The 17,127-nt window shown below is 39.8% G+C and overlaps 1 protein-coding gene across 3 annotated transcripts in view; it reads right to left on the bottom strand.

Moving 5' to 3' along the window:
• LOC131677956 (uncharacterized) overlaps positions 1 to 16,908 on the bottom strand; it is a 172,618-nt gene extending 155,710 nt beyond the window's left edge. The window contains exons 1-2 of one of the 3 annotated variants that reach the window (XM_058958060.1): positions 16,391 to 16,908; positions 16,100 to 16,327 (exon numbers count right to left, since the gene is read on the bottom strand). In XM_058958060.1, the coding sequence (XP_058814043.1) occupies positions 16,100 to 16,327; positions 16,391 to 16,460 (298 nt within the window). In that variant the 5' untranslated portion in view covers positions 16,461 to 16,908. The remainder of the gene's footprint in view (positions 1 to 16,099; positions 16,328 to 16,390) is intronic. The other 2 variants (XM_058958058.1, XM_058958059.1) reach the window with 2 other exon arrangements.
• Between the last annotated feature and the right edge of the window lie 219 nt (positions 16,909 to 17,127).

Here is a 17,127-nt window from a genome sequence, read left to right as displayed (position 1 = left end):
TATGAACCTCCGTAATGCCTGGATGAAACGTGCTGTCGACAAGTCCGTGACCAACTCCAGATGTGTCGCCTTTGTGGAGGAACAAACGAACACGGCCACATACGCCTTCACTGCTGTTCGTCGGTATCCTGGGCGCCCATAAACGGGCCCGAAATAGTCGACGCCTGTCGTCGAAAAGGATCTCGCTGCCGCTACTCTGGGTGCTGGTAATTCCGCCATAAATTGCTGTATCGCCTTTGGTTTCATGCGGTAGCACCGCATGCACTGATGACATACCGCTTTCGCTACGTTCCATCCCCCAAGAGGCCAATACCGCAGCCGAATGGTACTCAACATTAATTGTGGCCCGGCATGCATCAATTTAGCATGGTAGTGACGCATGAGAAGTTTAGTTAGCATGTTTCTTGCAGGAAGCACGATAGGGTGTTTTGTATCCTCAGACTCTCTCGATTGCCCTAACCTCCCCCCTACCCGCAGGATACCGTTGGGTGCAATGAATGGATTATACCAACGTAACGGTGATGATCGTGGCAGACTCTCTCCGTTGGTTAGCGCCTTGAGTTCGCTGCTGAATGATTCTGCCTGAAGCTTCTGTAGAATTCTAAACTCTGCCTTTTGCAATTCCGTTGTCGTTAGAGGACCGAACTGTCGCCTTTCCTTCTCCGTTATCCGTAGGTTGCTCAAAAAACGAAGCAAGTATGCCGTTCGTTGCACCATTGCAGTATGGTTAGAAAATCGTAATATGTACCAATCGATGAAGCTGGTGTTCACGGTAGTTGTCACGAGTACGATACGCTTCCTCTCTTCCTCAACACCTTCCGATGACCAAACTTGTTGTCTGGGCTAATTCTCAGCGCTCGTAGATAGCCCTTCCACCAAAGATGATTGTCTAGGATATCTTCAGGGGAAATTCCTCTCGAAATTAGATCAGCAGGATTGTGCTCGCCGGGCACGTGGTTCCACTGACAGTTCTCCGTGAGTGATTGTATCTTGGACACCCGATTCGCCACAACGGTTGTCCAAGTCGAGGGCGATGCAAGCAGCCAACGTAGAACCGTGGAAGAATCAGTCCAAAAGAAAACGTCAGCCGGGCATCTGATGGATTTCCTCACTTTCGAATATAACTCCGCAGCCAACAAAGCACCACATAGCTCTAATTTAGGAATAGATTGTGTTTTTAACGGTGAGACTCGGGATTTCGATGATAATAAGGCAACCTTAATCCTTCCTAACGAGTCTTCGGTCCTGACGTAAGCACAAGTTCCGTAGGCCTTTTCCGACGCATCCGAAAATATGTGCATTTGAGTTGATTTTGGTTTCTCCAACATCACGAGCCGTTCAATATGAAGGTTATTGAGTAATGGTATCTGTTGGTGGAATCGTATCCATTCATCGCTAACGTTTGTAGGTAGTGGTGAGTCCCAGGACAATTGGGCTCTTTTCTCATCCTCCAATCGTCAGAGCAGTTGCATAAAGATTTTGGCAGGAGTAATAACTGCTCCGATGAGCCCGAGAGGGTCAAATAGGGTGGCAATTATTGATAAAACCTTCCTTTTTGTTAGCTGGTCATCCGGCACAAGCGGTGTTGTCTGGAATTTGAACCGAAAGACATCCGTATGGGGCATCCAAATTAATCCCAATGCCTTAACCATAGGGTCGGTATCCAAACTGATTCCATCTGCTGCTTGAATCGAAAGTTCCTTTTCGGCAAGACCTTCCAATACTGTTTTACAGTTGGATGCGAATTTTCGTAATCTAAAACCACCCCAGTTTAGCATCTCTTGCAGCTGAATCCTCAACTCCCTTGCTGTGTCAGGATCGTCGGCATCATCCATATAAAAGTCCTCTTGAATAGCAACCGAAGCCAACGGGAACCGAACCGCCTCATCCTTAGCCAGTTGCACCAAAGTTCTCGTCGCAAGGAACGGTGCGGGTTTGGTACCATAAGTAATCGTCAAAAGCTCATACGTCGACAACAGAGCGTCGGGTGAGGTGCGCCATAGAATAGATTGAAGGTGTCTGTCTTGAGGGCAAATGACAACCTGCCGAAACATTTTCTCTATGTCGGCAACTAACATTACTTGGCGAGTACGACAGCGTAAAATAATCGAACGAAGATCCTCTTGAATGACCGGGCCAACACATAAACTATCGTTCAGAGAAATGCCGGAGGTAGTTTTGGCCGACGCGTCAAATACCACCCTCACCTTGGTTGTGGTACTTTCGTCCTTCACAACTGGATGGTGTGGAAGAAAACAACGAGCGACGTCCTTACCTTCTTCCTGGGAAACCAACTTCATATGACCCAACGCCTCGTACTCTTGCATAAACAATACATACTGCTCTCGCAGACCTGTATCCCGAATTAGCCGCCTTTCTAAATGCAAGAATCTTCTTTCTGCAATGACTCTAGACTCGCCCAGCCTGGCTACCATTTCGTCATCCTTGGGGTAAGAAACTATATACCAACCTGAGGATTCTCTCTGGGTTGTTTGTATGAAATAATCCTAGCATCTTGCCTCTTCCGGAGAATAGTTACTTCCCAAGTCAACCTCCTCGCATTCCCAACACTTCTCCAACATATCGTCTAATCGACTCGTAAGCGTAACATCACACGAGACAGTTTTAATAGGGCTTTCCACTGAATATCGTCCTGTAACCACCCATCCAAAGACTGAGTCGACAAATGATGGTAAGTTCTCCCCCAATCGTATACGTCGGTCGCACGAAAAGAATTCGAAAAATGATTCTGCTCCTAGCACTAAATCAACGGTTTCATCCTGCAGAATATTTGGATCTGCTAACTCTATTCCGCAAGGTATATTCCATTTACATGCGTCTATCGATACTGTACACATTTGGGGTGCTGTTTTAGGTAGCACCAACATTTCCATAGCCTGTTTGAAATCAGTGACCCGGGAGTGTACAAGCACAATAATCTTTCCATGCACTCTTGTAGCCAAACCTTGGATCCCAATAACGTCGACCATACTGCCCTCCTCCTTGACCGTCAAATACCTTCTGACCCGCTTGCTGATCAGATTGCATTCAGCTGCGCTATCCAATAGTGCCCTTACACGAACCTTGTGACGGTGACCGTCTTCCAAAACAACGATCGCTGTGAGCAGTAAAACACCCGTCGATGAAGTAATAGTAGTGTTGCAGGATACAGTAGTAGTGGTCGCTAGGTTCACAACCTTTGAAAGAAAAGAGTCAACCTCTTCACTCGTAACTGTTGGCTTCGGGTCAGTGTTGTTATTTGGCTTGCCTTCGGTCAATTTTCCCTTAAAGCAAACGAGTGTGTGGTGTTTCGCCTTGCATTGCCGACAAGTGAACTTGGAATTGCACTCTCTTGCGTGGTGCCCTCGGCGAAAACAATTTCGGCACAGTGAGTTACTTCGTAAAAGAGCATCCCTTTCCGAAACCGGCATTTTTTGGAACGATTGGTAAAGCAGGGGGGTTATTATCGAGAGAGCGAGTAGTCTGATTGAGTGCACTTGTGTCACACTCTTCCTTAATTTTATCGACTAGAAACGACTTCAATTCGTTGAACCGATTTTCAAAGTCGATCCGATCTTTAACGAAACCTTCCGTATCATCGGGTGCTTCATCGTGAGACTCTACATCGTCGATAGCCTCGTTCATCTTGTCCCACAATCGATCCAGTTGCTCTAGTCGAACGTTGACCTCCACTGCCTTAGTATCGACGCGGTATTGTTGCATAAACCGGTACATGTTGTTAAACGACGTTTGTAGTCCGCGAAGTTTAGTCTGCAGTGACTTCAGTGGTGGCAGCTTCTGTTTCGACGCAGCTGGCATATCGTGTTCCTCGAAAAATGAGACCAAAGTAGCAATGTTTGGTGAAGGTAAAGTGTTTGGAGAGCCAATTACCTGGTGGCTCATGAATCGAGCCTTGTATAATAAATAAAGATGCTCCTCGAACAAAATGTGTTGTGATCAGGCTACAGGCGAGCGATGCTTTTGACTGCCCTGAATCTGAGCGTGAGGGATTTTAAGTTGGGTTGATGTGGGTATCCTCGATGTTGGGTGACTCGCGTGATAGTAAATCCAAGCGTCGAGATACGGTAACCTGTTTGTCCGTAGAACAAAAGACCACGAGCAGTACTGGGATTTAACGGATAAATCTTTGGAATCGCACTCACCGATTTTTCCAGAGGAATGAAGCCTTGTATTGTTGGATATTCCGCTGAAATTCCTTCGGTGATGCTACTGACGCCTTCAAACAAAATGGCGTATCTGTGCTCTGGTATGATGAATAGGCCCGCGAGTATATGGTACGAACGTTCCCCTTGGTGTTCTTCGGATTGGTTTCCTTGGCCAAATCCGGTTCGAAGGACCAGTTGTTCGATAGCTCGGTGGGGTTCCCGGATCTGGTCAACTGCCTTCCGATCGGATGATGGGAAAACCGAGATGATGGTAGTCCGATAGGTATGCGCAATATTCCAAGTGCGCTGGGATTAGGTGTAATTTCGGCCAAAGTACGTATAACACCTCATTTGGACTCAAACGACATTTTAATAATAAGTAATTATTTTACAAAACTAAACTAGTAACTTATATTTAAACATAAATTCTTCCGCACTCGACGCGGCTTATTTTAATCAATGCCACATTCGTTCTGCCGCAGGTAAAGCTGTGTAGTGAAGCCAATAAATTTTCCCGCGCTGTTGAGCCGTTGGTAGCAGAAGCACCGCTGGGTAGCAATCCAATTTGCATTACTCAGCACAAGGGGATGACAATGTTAATAGGGTTGGTCACCAACAATATTCATTATATGCATGAAATATTTTTATAATATTCTTTATATTATTTATATCCATTACATTTATCATTAGTATTATCTCAGGCAAATATTGTTATGTTTAGTACCAGTCAACCGATTCCGCCAATTTTCTCTATCATTATTTTAGATAGCGAGTAAAGGCGCTAATAACCTTGGCTCATTAGCCAGGACAGGTCTAATAACCTCTGCCCTATCTCAGGAAATTAGGACCAAAGGAGTGGCATTAACCCAACGATTTATCATACCCCCATCAAATTGAAACGGTCGGTACGGTTGTCCATGTTTCTTCCTTATTAAAGGTTCAAAATAGTACGTTAATTAAATCATTCATACAATGAATTATTTGATAGCTGTATAATTTTGAATCTTCTTTATTTTGTACGCTGCACAGTTGGCCTGACCGCTTTAATGATTGTGTCACATACCGTGTGTGCCACAAACATTAATATTGACAAGAAAAATTGTAGGCGAACGTCTGCAATTTTCCAGGATCCCTACATGTATTGGCTGTGTATGTGTAGACTAGACTAGACTAGATGAATCCTAATAATATAGGATATATTCTGCTTGCAGAACTCATCTGACTCTATAGAATGGCTTCACAAGTTGTAATAAAGCTCGAAAAGATTACTTGATAAAATCCATACTATAATATAAACCAAACATTATTTATTCATAACACCACGCATTCTAATGCTTTTCTCTTGCTACGCGACGAAACTCCAGAAAGCATGCATCAGACATACTTATATACAAATAATTGCACTTTATCACACATACAGCACACATTTTTAATAAAAAAAATGAACAAAGAGAAAGTTCAAGAGTGTCACTTTTACCCCTTTGGGGTGTTGGTCTTACCCTCAGCGTTTTCAAAATGTCATTTTTCTCCATTTTAGTGCAACCAGTAATCTTCAATGAATATAATTTTTTAAAACGAAATTATACCTTGTTAAGTACCATCTAAACAAGGATTGTGAATTTTAGAAGCTTTGTGGTATTTTAGAAAAATGATTTCGCTTAAGGTGTGGGATGTGCTCTCGGTTCTCCTACTGAATCATCCATCTCTACACGGTAAAAAATCGTCGCGTTGATGTAAAGTGATTTACTGTTGAATTCGCACTACTTGCCAAACATTACTAGGCGATATGTCAACCCGTTGGATGAGATCAAATTGGAGCACAACTAAATTAATAGCAAATCACTTCTTTTTGGAGTGCAATACACACTGCTGCTGAATGATTATGAACCGAATCTTGTGCGTTTTCCTTGCGCTCCTTCTATATATTCCGATCGTTACCTGAAAATAAACAGGAGCATAATAAAATGGACCTCAACAAAAACTGTATAAAACTTATGATCTAGATTACTCTGGAAATGCCGGTTTTCCACGTTTCGCTCCGAATTGTGAACATTTATTTGTTGTTTATTAAATATTGTCGTACTGGTGGTTTTGACAATTTGAACAAAGATGGATCCATTCACAATCAATAGATTTGTACAGTGGTGTGAAGTCAACAGATATACATTACATTACATTATTCATTTAAAGGTTTTTTCCATTAAATAGTTTTCAAACGCCCGATCACATTGGTACGGATTGTGACCCGTATAAATAAATACCATTTCAGAAATCTTCGGAACCATTTCCAAACTATTCATATAATACTCACCATATTGGGAATAATATTGATACATTCCACCATTATAATTCAACTATTATACTACCATACTCATTTAGTTACCATTTTCAGTACCTTCCGTGTATCCTATATTGAAGATTTGTATACTACATTGTACTTTTGTGCCAGAAGTTATTATTGCTCTAGTGGTCTTTGTTATTCGTATATCTCTTTACGCTGCTCCCGAAATCTGTAGCTTATTATGGTCAAAAATCCTCATCTCACAATGTTACGGCAATAGCTCAATTGGATAAAGCGTCAGTCTACTTAGTGTCAACGAAGATGGCGTGTAACAAAATGAATTTTCATCAATCGATATAATTGAAATGTGAATATGAGAAGCTTTTTTCTCCACCGAATATTTTATGCATGGCCAGATCTAACATATTCATGTCACCATATTCTGTATTGTCAAAACAGCACATTTTAGTATTGTGACCGTTCTTAACAACCCGTTGTTTGTACGGTCGAGTATGGAAAAACGACACAGGTTATATTCGATATTATACCAGGCAATGGTTAATCTTTTGTTGAACGAACTATATTGAAAAAGGGTTTTGAAACATTTGATGCAATGGTTGGCAAATTGTACACATTTATGCGGGGAATCCTTACAAAATCAAAACTAATTCACCTCATTTGGTAATGATAGAAGATAATCTGATTCAAGTGCACAATCATTTGAATTAGACGTGTCAATTTTGTACCGTGTACTAACTTTGACTGCCATTGAAACTTCGATTGAAGCGTTGTCAGCATAGAGCAAATATAGACAACTAAAATTCTTCGCTATATGATCACGTAGAAAAATCATTGTTAATCTCAAATAATATGAGGGTTGAACCAACAAATTTATCAAGTGGTTCTGTGTTCAATAAAAATGTATATGTGATGTGATATATAGCCACCATCAGCTCAAGGTTTTTCCAGTGTATGCGGGTAGACTTATCGTAGCTCCGAAATAGTTTATCATTTAACCTTCATATTACTGTTGTTACTGAAGAGGGAACAAAAGGGGTTTGGGCGAACCCGTGAGCAGATACACTTACGCGCATTCCGCGGGATGGAAAGGTGCTCTTTCAACAATAATATCCAGCCAAAGGGTAAAAAAATTCGCTATACGTGCTTGAACCCATCTGATGGTTTGTTTGGAGAAGGGTGCGTCAAACTCCTATCGGACCTTCTGAAGTTTCCTTCAAGTGACTCAGGCTGGCTACCCACGTTCCTTCGCCCAGTCCTCAATTTGTATGATACCCTGATGCTCCCATCCCCTATGCGACTTCTTTTGTTTTGTAATGTAAATATATCATATAATAGAATATAATGCAGTACAAAATGATATAACGAACATATAATATAATATAGTACAATAAAATGAATATATTGACTGTGAAAACAACATACAGTGGAGTATATATTTTAAAAATGGTCATAATGAATGTTTTGAGTGGATGTCTTCTGCCTGAAAAACGCAACGTGATTAACCTAATCCAAATAATGCATAAGTAACAAATATAATTAAATGAAGTAGGTAGTGTATATAATATGTATACCTGAAAATATACTGATTGTGGTACGAAAATAAAGTGCAGTAAGATACAGTATGAGTTTAATGGATATAACACATACAATAAGCGAACGTTTAAAACTGAAAATGAGTAATTAATATAATGCCTACAATAAATTTATGAAACATCTATGAAATTGGCCTATAAACATAATAAATATGATATTCAATCTCCATTGTATTGAATGTACACGGATACACCTTTATAATGCGTTAAAATAATGTAGCAATTATATGTGGACATTTCTGCGTATATTTAATTTAAAGTACTATGGTTGTAGCATATTTTTTGAAATGATTCTCATATTATATAAATATTGATGACAAACGTTTTAGGTATATCTAGATAAATGATCCGAAATAAAACAAAAATATCTGAATTTAATTTAGAGGTTTTTCTTCAGGTGATCCTTACAGAAGTTCCGAATTGTTTTCTGAACTGTTAGGTTATCGTGCATCCCTCCCTACCCAGTACTATTTGTATATAAAAGTATATGTAATATAATAAATATAATAAATGTAACGAAAATAATATAAGTATTAAAATTAATTGTATTAAGTATGATAAATTTGGATACTTTCAAGGCAATTTAAAAAGGTGTTGTATATAACGGCAATAATGAGAATAAGGCATTGAACTAAATTAATAAACAAATATACTGAATATAATATGCAAATTCATGAGGCTCAAAAATGTAAAATGTTTACATTACAATTGTTCGGTATAGTTAATTAAATAAATGTAATAAATATAAGGAACGTAAAATATATACAGTTTTAGTAGGTATATAATAAAATATTATAAATAGCATAATGTGCATATTCATTCTGCTCTATTGTATGTTTGCGAATAGATTGTGAATCATTATTACTACCAAATATACCACTATAAATTAAACGGGATTATTAGTAATATTCTGCATAGGATATAATATATTGATTGTAATAATCATAATGCATATAATAAATGTGACGATTGCAGTACATGTAAAACATGTAGTGATATGTTATAATTAATTCATAATATAATATATATTATATATAATTTATTATAAACTACTCGCGGCCTTTCACATGATCAAAATGCCAAATTTATTAGAAACTACTGAATAAACTTCAGAGTAGAGATGTGCGCCGCTGCGCCGATTTCAGGTAAAAATCGGCGGCGCGCCGGCGTCACGCCGATGTGCTTACTATTTTTACATGCAATCGTCGGCGTGGCGCGGCGGCGGCGACGTACTTCAGAGGCAGTTAAATTATGTAGCGCTACGCCATCCGATTCGACCGAATAGCTGCAAGACAAACCGCACACGTAGAGATATTTACGCACACGACTTCGGCTTACCAAGCCGAACTGTCCTCCGCCGATCACTACTACGCTACTCAAATACTTTCCACAAATTTCCCTTAACATATCGAAAGACTACGGTTTTTGCTAGTATATTATACAAGGAGTTAAGAGGTAAATGTTGAAATGGCCAATCAATGAACAGATAAGAAAGCAAACAAAGAGAATCTCTCAACGCCAACCTAGACCTAATGAAAATTTACCCCTGAAATCACGTAAAACAGCCACTAAAATATCTATGGTCACATCTGTAAATCACTCTCGGAAAAATAATTATCGCACCAACACACTATGTTGAGACATAATGCAACTTTGTATGAAAAGACCACAGCAATTTCCTCAGCAGCACTCGTCAAACAGGCCGTAAAACCCCTCCAACAACAATCCCACATGATTCGCATCATATCTAATGAACCGAGAGATGGGCCTCCTTCGCATTTCAAGAAAAGACCACTATAAAGCCGAATTTACACCCATCCGATCCGTCCCAGCGCCGGCCCAGCTCCGTGCACGGACGCCAATATTCCCTCATACAAAGCAAACGCAAGCATTCACACTTATCCGGCACGGCACCGTCCCGGACAAGTGTGAATGCTCGCACCTGAAGTGTACGAAAGAATACCGGCGTCCGTGCACGGAACCGAACCGGCACTGAAACGGACCGGACAGGTGTAAATTCGGCTTAAACCTACTTACACGCATAGTCCACCGGAATACCCTTACGTTCACCTGCGTAAATGTCTAACCCTATTTAATAGGTCAATGCAAGGGCATTCACACATATGGACAATTCTTGAGCGTTTCCTCAAAACGTCACACCTGCAACGAGTCACTCTCCCTGTCCACCCTCTCTTCCGTTAATAATTCGGTCACTCTAACATTTATCCCTCAACTCTTTGCATAATATCGAAGACTCCATATCAAGAAGACTGATATCTCTTTCCTTCCCCCATACAAACGAGAAGCGACAGAGGTTACAGCGCCTCTATTGAAAGAAGGGAGGAAGCTTTTTGTAAAAATGTATATGTGTGTGTGAATCACTATGGAAAGTACCACCTTTACCCGCAAGTGGCGTTGCTGTTACTGTCTCCGGATTCTGGACAGAGTTGCCAGTCTTCTTGATATGGAGTCTTCGATAATATGCTAGTTAAAACCACCGTCTTTCGATCTGTACTGTACAATAAGTGAAAAGTGTTACAGTGACGGCGTAAAAATCGAAAGAGAAAGCAAACAAAGAGAGCAACCCACTGCAGACACAACGCCTTGAAAAAACGCTCAAGAATTACAGTCATGTCTCTCAATACCCACACGGGAAAGTGAGAAATACGATACTCAAACACAGTTTGCTGAAAAGAACAAAACGATATAATGGTAAAACAGATTGAAATCACCCGTTTGAATTTTGATCTCAGCAGCCTGGATTCTCTCCTCACTCCGCTTCAACGCTCCGCAAACCACACACACCAAGCATGTGGTATTAGCACGTTTTGAATTTTTTTCTTCACTACCACTGTCATACAGACTATTTGTATTGCCTCATTTGGTCAATTTGATTTTATTTGAAAATTTTCGTTCGTGGTTTAACCAAATCAACATGTCGGCTGTTCGACAACATTCAGTCTACTTGTGTTCAATAAAAATGTATGTTGATATAAATAAAACAATTGTTGAAATAACTCTGAATAATTAATTGGTGACGATGGACAAGCTGTGGAGCCTCCGACGCTAGAAGAGGTGAAAAGGGCAATCAAAGAGCTGAAAAACTGCAAGGCTGCTGGAAAGGACGAGCTCTCGGCCGAAAAAAAATACTTCACCTTACTCTTTTGAAGGTATGGGAAGAACTACTTGATGACTGGCTCATTTATCCTTTATACAAAAAGGGACACAGACTGGAGTGCGCCAATTATCGAGGAATATCGCTCCTCAATTCGGCGTACAAAATTATGTCACGTATTCTGTTCAACAAATTGAGGCCGTTGGAGGAGTCTTTCGTCGGCGAATACCAAGGTGGTTTTCGTGAAGGCCGATCAACTACGGATCAAATGTTTACCCTGCGACAGATCCTAGATAAATTCCGGGAATACCACTTGCAGACACACCATCTGTTTATTGATTTCAAAGCGGCGTACGATTCAGTGAAAAGAAACGAGTTATGGCAGATAATGGTAAGACATGGTTTTCCGACGAAACTGATTAGGCTGATTCGTGCAACGCTGGATGGATCGAAATCAAGTGTTCGGATTGCGGATGACATTTCGACGTCCTTCGTAACCTTAGATGGATTGAAGCAGGGTGATGCGCTGTCAAACTTGCTGTTCAACATTGCTCTTGAATGTGCCATAAGCAGAGCAGGCGTGCAAAGGAACGGTACCATCGTCACACGGTCGCATATGCTCCTATGATTTGCGGACGATATTTATATCATTGAAATCGACCGCCGAGCCGTGGAAGAGGCATTCGTGCCTTTTAAAAGGGAGACAGCAAGAATCGGTCTCACAATCAACACCAGTAAGACGAAGTACATGATAGCTGGAAGAATACGTGGGCCAAATAATGATGTTGGCGGTGAAGTCGTATTAGGTGGTGATAAATTTGAAGTATTGGATGAATTTGTGTACCTTGGAACTCCACGTCACTATAATGATGTTACCCGCGAGGTGAAAAGGCGTCTTGCTGCTGCAAATAGGGCTTTTTACGGACTTCGTAGCCAGCTGAAGTGCCGTAGCTTGCAGACGAAGACAAAATTCGCGTTATACAAGACATTGATAGTTCCGGTTGCCTTGTACGGCCATGAAACGTGGACGTTAAAGGAAGTTGATCATAGAGCTTTCGGTGTCTTCGATCGTAAGGTGCTGCGAACAATACTCGGCGGTAAAGAAGAAAATGGCATCTGGCGGCGTCGCATGAATCACGAGTTATACCAATTATATAAAGGAGTGGATATTGTCAAGCTAATAAAAAATGGCAGGCTGCGGTGGGCTGGTCATGTGGCACGAAAGCCGGAAAAGCGACAGGTGAAGATAATATTCAGTAGAGAACCGGGAAGAGGCCGACGACTCCGTGGCAGGCCGCGTACACGATGGCTGTTTGCAGTGGAAGAGAGCCTAAAAGCACTCAATGTCCAGGGTGACGGGAAGAGATTGGCCCATGACCGGGTCCAATGGAGGAGAATTCACTCGGCGTAGATTCAACGAAGCGAATTGTTGCCATCAAGTATCAAGTAAGTAATTTATTGGATCAAACATGGAAAAAAGTTGAATCAAATATTTTGTTGATCTTATCATAACCACAATCGAAACAAAAATACAATTTTGTTGGTTTAATATGCTCATTTTGTTACTTTAAACGCTACAAATATTTGACTCAATGCATATCGAATATTGAATCGAAAAAAAAACAATTGTGTTAATTCAAATTGTACCTTTAATTGTTTTAAATGCAATAAATGTTCAGAATAACGCATTTCAAATGTTAAATCAAAACCAATATTGTTTTGTTCATACATTTTTATTTGTTGCAAGACATCGTGTACTACTGGAACTGTGAATTCATCAGAGCTTCTGTAGCGCTAGTGAGCATGTACTAGTTTTCAAATTCTATATATCATGATAATTTAGAAGTGTGGTGTCTTCGGCAATATTCATCAACGAGTCGAGTGCTACTCGAAAGCGAAGAGTTTCAGAATTCAGTCACTAGGCGGCGCTAGGGAGATTACAAGTTCCAGTATATGTAGGTGATGTTTTGTCACGAAAGTTTAATAATATAGGAAAATTATGTTTTCTGTATAGTTTCTGAGTACGCCAAGGGCTGTTAGATAATGTAATGATTGAGTTGATCTTTGATTTCTCGAGCAACTTCACTGAAGACTGTACCCCTCTAAATATTCGCGTTATTGAGATAATGAATGATTTTGACATTAGTTGAACATTTGCATTCGCACTAGGGCCGCCTTGTGGGACAATTCCACTTCCACCATCCAGGAGCTATTGGCTTTTTGGACAAATCTTCCTAAGACACCACCTTTCAAAATAATTAGTGTTTCGATATATTTCATGTTAAACCCATTCAACAATAGTCACATTCATGATGAGAGGTTCGATTTATTTACTCTATTTTAAAGCATTCCTGGTGGCACAGTTCTCAACTAATTGGATATCCAATTACTCTAAATTGTAGGTCTAAGTAAGCACAACAACTTTGCCAAAGAAAGTATGGCGCTAAATGTTAACGCAGACGAAATATTCAGCCACAGCCCCAATTAGTCAAAATCCCATAAGCTATGCGATTCCTATTACGCAGGTACCACGCACATTTTTCTTGAAGTTCTTCCGAAGTCAGCTTTCTCGCCCTTCTTGGCATGTTCTTGGATTTTATGCTCAAGATCCTCGGCTAGTACTGGATCATTGCTCAAACGATTTTCGAGACATTTTCAACGGTTGAAAACCGTCGCTTCACTGTCCGGAAGTCGAAAGTTATCGTGTCTTCAGAGCAGGTCGGATTCGAAGTTGTTAAGCAGTGGACGGGTTAGGGATTTTAACAATAACTTAGCCCGTTGATCGTCTTGAGAGATAAGTAACTTGTTTGGTTTGCTGACTCCCATGCTGCCCAGCGTAAAGTAAGATTTCATCGCTTTGTGAAGATCATTATCATTATCCAATCTGCACTCACATCTTCCCACACTGTGAAAGTATACATATGCGCCGGTGTACAATTGTACTAAATTGTCCACCCCAAGCGGATATTGATAGCGATCGGTTCGTTTCACCTACCTTCACGACGTTTGATTCCTTGCCCGAGATTGGGGGAATCCAGGCCAATTAGTCTTGGACTGACATCGCGGTAATTTTCGAGTGGTGGTCCACTCAGGTACGTATACTTCTCCTGCATACTAGAAACCAGTAACGTTTGCGGTCGTATCTGCAACGAAGAGACAATACCTCTAAGGACTACTAGTATCCGTTTTATTCATCAAACGTGGTATTGATCCAATAAGCTCGTAACTTAGCTGTACACGACCTTAACACATTATAATGATTCACAAAAGAACTATTCACGAAAGATTTGCATATACATTCATTTCTACTAAATAACTTTCCGGTTGAATAGAGGGGGGCACGTGCCCCTCGAGCCTCCTCCTGGAGCCACCAGTGCCCGTAAAGTACCGTCTTTTCACAGAATGACACGTAGGGTAGACGAGCCCTTATTCATCTCATTAGTCAGTATGTCACACTATTTCGTTGATAACTCGACTTAGAGTGACTGGATTGCGGTTAAATAGGTGTCATCATCTTTGCTACGTTCCTAAGAAGCAGAACAGTTAAAATTTTTGCCTGGAAAATGTGAAATGCTCGTGTTTGAGCGAAGTGAAAAGTCGAGTACAACGTACCCTTATTCATCCTACCATTTAAGCTAATGCGTTGAATAGAGATAGCAGATACTGTTCTAACTAATGTGTTCAAATGGGTGAGATGAATAGAGGAGCTAAGATGAATTACGGAGCAGTTACCCTACTAGTTTGTTCTTGATATGCGCAAAGAATGTGTATGTTCAATTGCAAATAAGAAGTTATTTTGATCACTTCCTTTTTGGGCGGTAGTTTTTACAATATTTCATCACTAAAATTGTAGCAATGATCAGTACTTTCCGATACATATCTTAGCTTTCAGGGAAATTATTAATATTGATTTTGAGCGGATTTTCTTCAATAATAAATGAAAAAATTATTTTCTCTCTCAATGTTCAAGAGTATTTATATCATAAATACATTTTAAAAACTCTTGAATATAATTTATCAAATCCACAGAAAAAAATGAAGAAAATGGGACTTAAAAAGTGGGGAAAACCGCTTTTAGACGACATTTGGTCGGTGTTAAGTCAGACCGGACCAAGTCGCAAAACATCAAAAAATGAGTTGATGATAGCACTGGATAAAGAATTTCTTCATCTACATTCCACTTTTACCAGATTTAAAATATGAAACAATTAACAAGAATTATGGTAAAAATTTATTTCCAATTATAATGTAAAGGATGCTGCGATTCAAACTTTAAATCCGTTTTTCTCGAAATCAATGCACTGTCACTTAGTCCGATCTGACCTAACACCGACCATTTTCTCTCAAAATGGGCCGTTATTCATAAATCGAATTTGCGAAGCCTCTTGGTGATATTTTAGAAAAGTGATTTCATATTCAAAAGTGCATCAAGTGTGCATATGATTCTAGGGTTGAGCACCATGACTTTTCAAACACAGATTTTTTGAACAATCTAATCGCCATATAAGTACGAAAACACTATAAGATATATGGTCAGTGTTAAGTCAAGACCGGACTAAGTCGCAAAACATCAAAAAATGAGATAATTATAGCATTGGATAAAGAATTTCGTCAGCTACACTCTTGCCAGATTTGAAATATGTAACAATAAGGATGCTGCGATTCCAACTTTAAACTCGTTTTTCTCGAAATCAATATTTTGTCACTTAGTCCGGTCTGACTTAACACCGACAATATAGAAGCTTAATGCTTTTTTATGAGACCATAAGACATAAATTTCTCGTTGATAAAAATTCTTAATCGTCCATGTTTTTTTAAAGTTCGATATAAATCTTTGAATTTGAGTCTGATTATGTCCATAAGTTACCTTGAGTAAATCAAAACCATTGTTGATAAATAAATGTTTTGAATCAATACTACATACATTTTTCTCCTTCTGGTGCTGCTCGAATCAGATTGTATAACATTTGTCTCTCTCTAGATGAGTGTGTTTTCTGTAAAAACTCAAGTAAACTGGAACTTTGAACTGTTATGAAATTTAAACTGGCACCCATAAAACAGTTCTGATGAAAGCTCTTCTCCAAAGATTGCATGCTGAAAGTGATCACTAAGCTAGATGAAATGGCCATGAATAGTACTACGAGGATCGATGCTGTAAAAAAAGATTCAATGGAATAACTAGCTTTGTAATATGTAGAAAAAAGTGTAATCTCACTTTTCCAGCAATAATTGACACGCCTGGAGTCCTTTTCAATAAGTTGATGGAAGGATAGTAAAACCGCCATTATCAACAAGGTGTGCAATATTTCAAAGATAACTAGATAACTAAATTTCTTCTGTTTTCGACACAGTCTGCTAATGACCGCGAACTTCTTCAATCATTCTTCGATCCTTCTACTAAATATTTGCAATAATTTTCGAATCACTACTTGGAAGTATTTCCATTAATCATTTGTCTTATTAACCATTTGCTTCACTAGTTCTTTTCGAGCATCATCAGCTCATCTTCTACGATATTTTCACAGATCAATTTCAGGTACAAGAGATGCAGACGTTAGCTATAGTTCAAATTACCCGAGATGATTCCGATGACTGATGGCCGTGTGTATATGTTTATATCAAATGCGACCTTGGATATATTTTCCGCAGCAAAAAGTTATGATCTCATCTGAGAAATCAGTGAATGTGTAAGTAAGTTTAAAGGCATATTGAACACACCATATGCTGAACCAAAATACGGCCAGTGTGATCGTCGCGTGCACATGTTTTAATGCTCGCGACTGCTCATAACATTTGTGCTGTGCTGTATATGAATGCAAATGAAGCATTCGTATGTATTAGCGACGCCGCCGAAAGACGATTAATGTAGCCTGGTTCTTTTGCTGGTAAAATTATTCACCTTTTATCAGTTGGGTGATAAGAAACCCTGCGTCTGGTATAACGTAGTTATTA

The sequence above is a fragment of the Topomyia yanbarensis genome, chromosome 1 (genome assembly GCF_030247195.1).
Source record: "Topomyia yanbarensis strain Yona2022 chromosome 1, ASM3024719v1, whole genome shotgun sequence".
Taxonomy (NCBI): domain Eukaryota; kingdom Metazoa; phylum Arthropoda; class Insecta; order Diptera; family Culicidae; genus Topomyia; species Topomyia yanbarensis.
The sequence above is the reverse complement of the archived record's forward strand: the minus strand, read 5'-3'. Positions and strand labels throughout refer to the sequence as shown.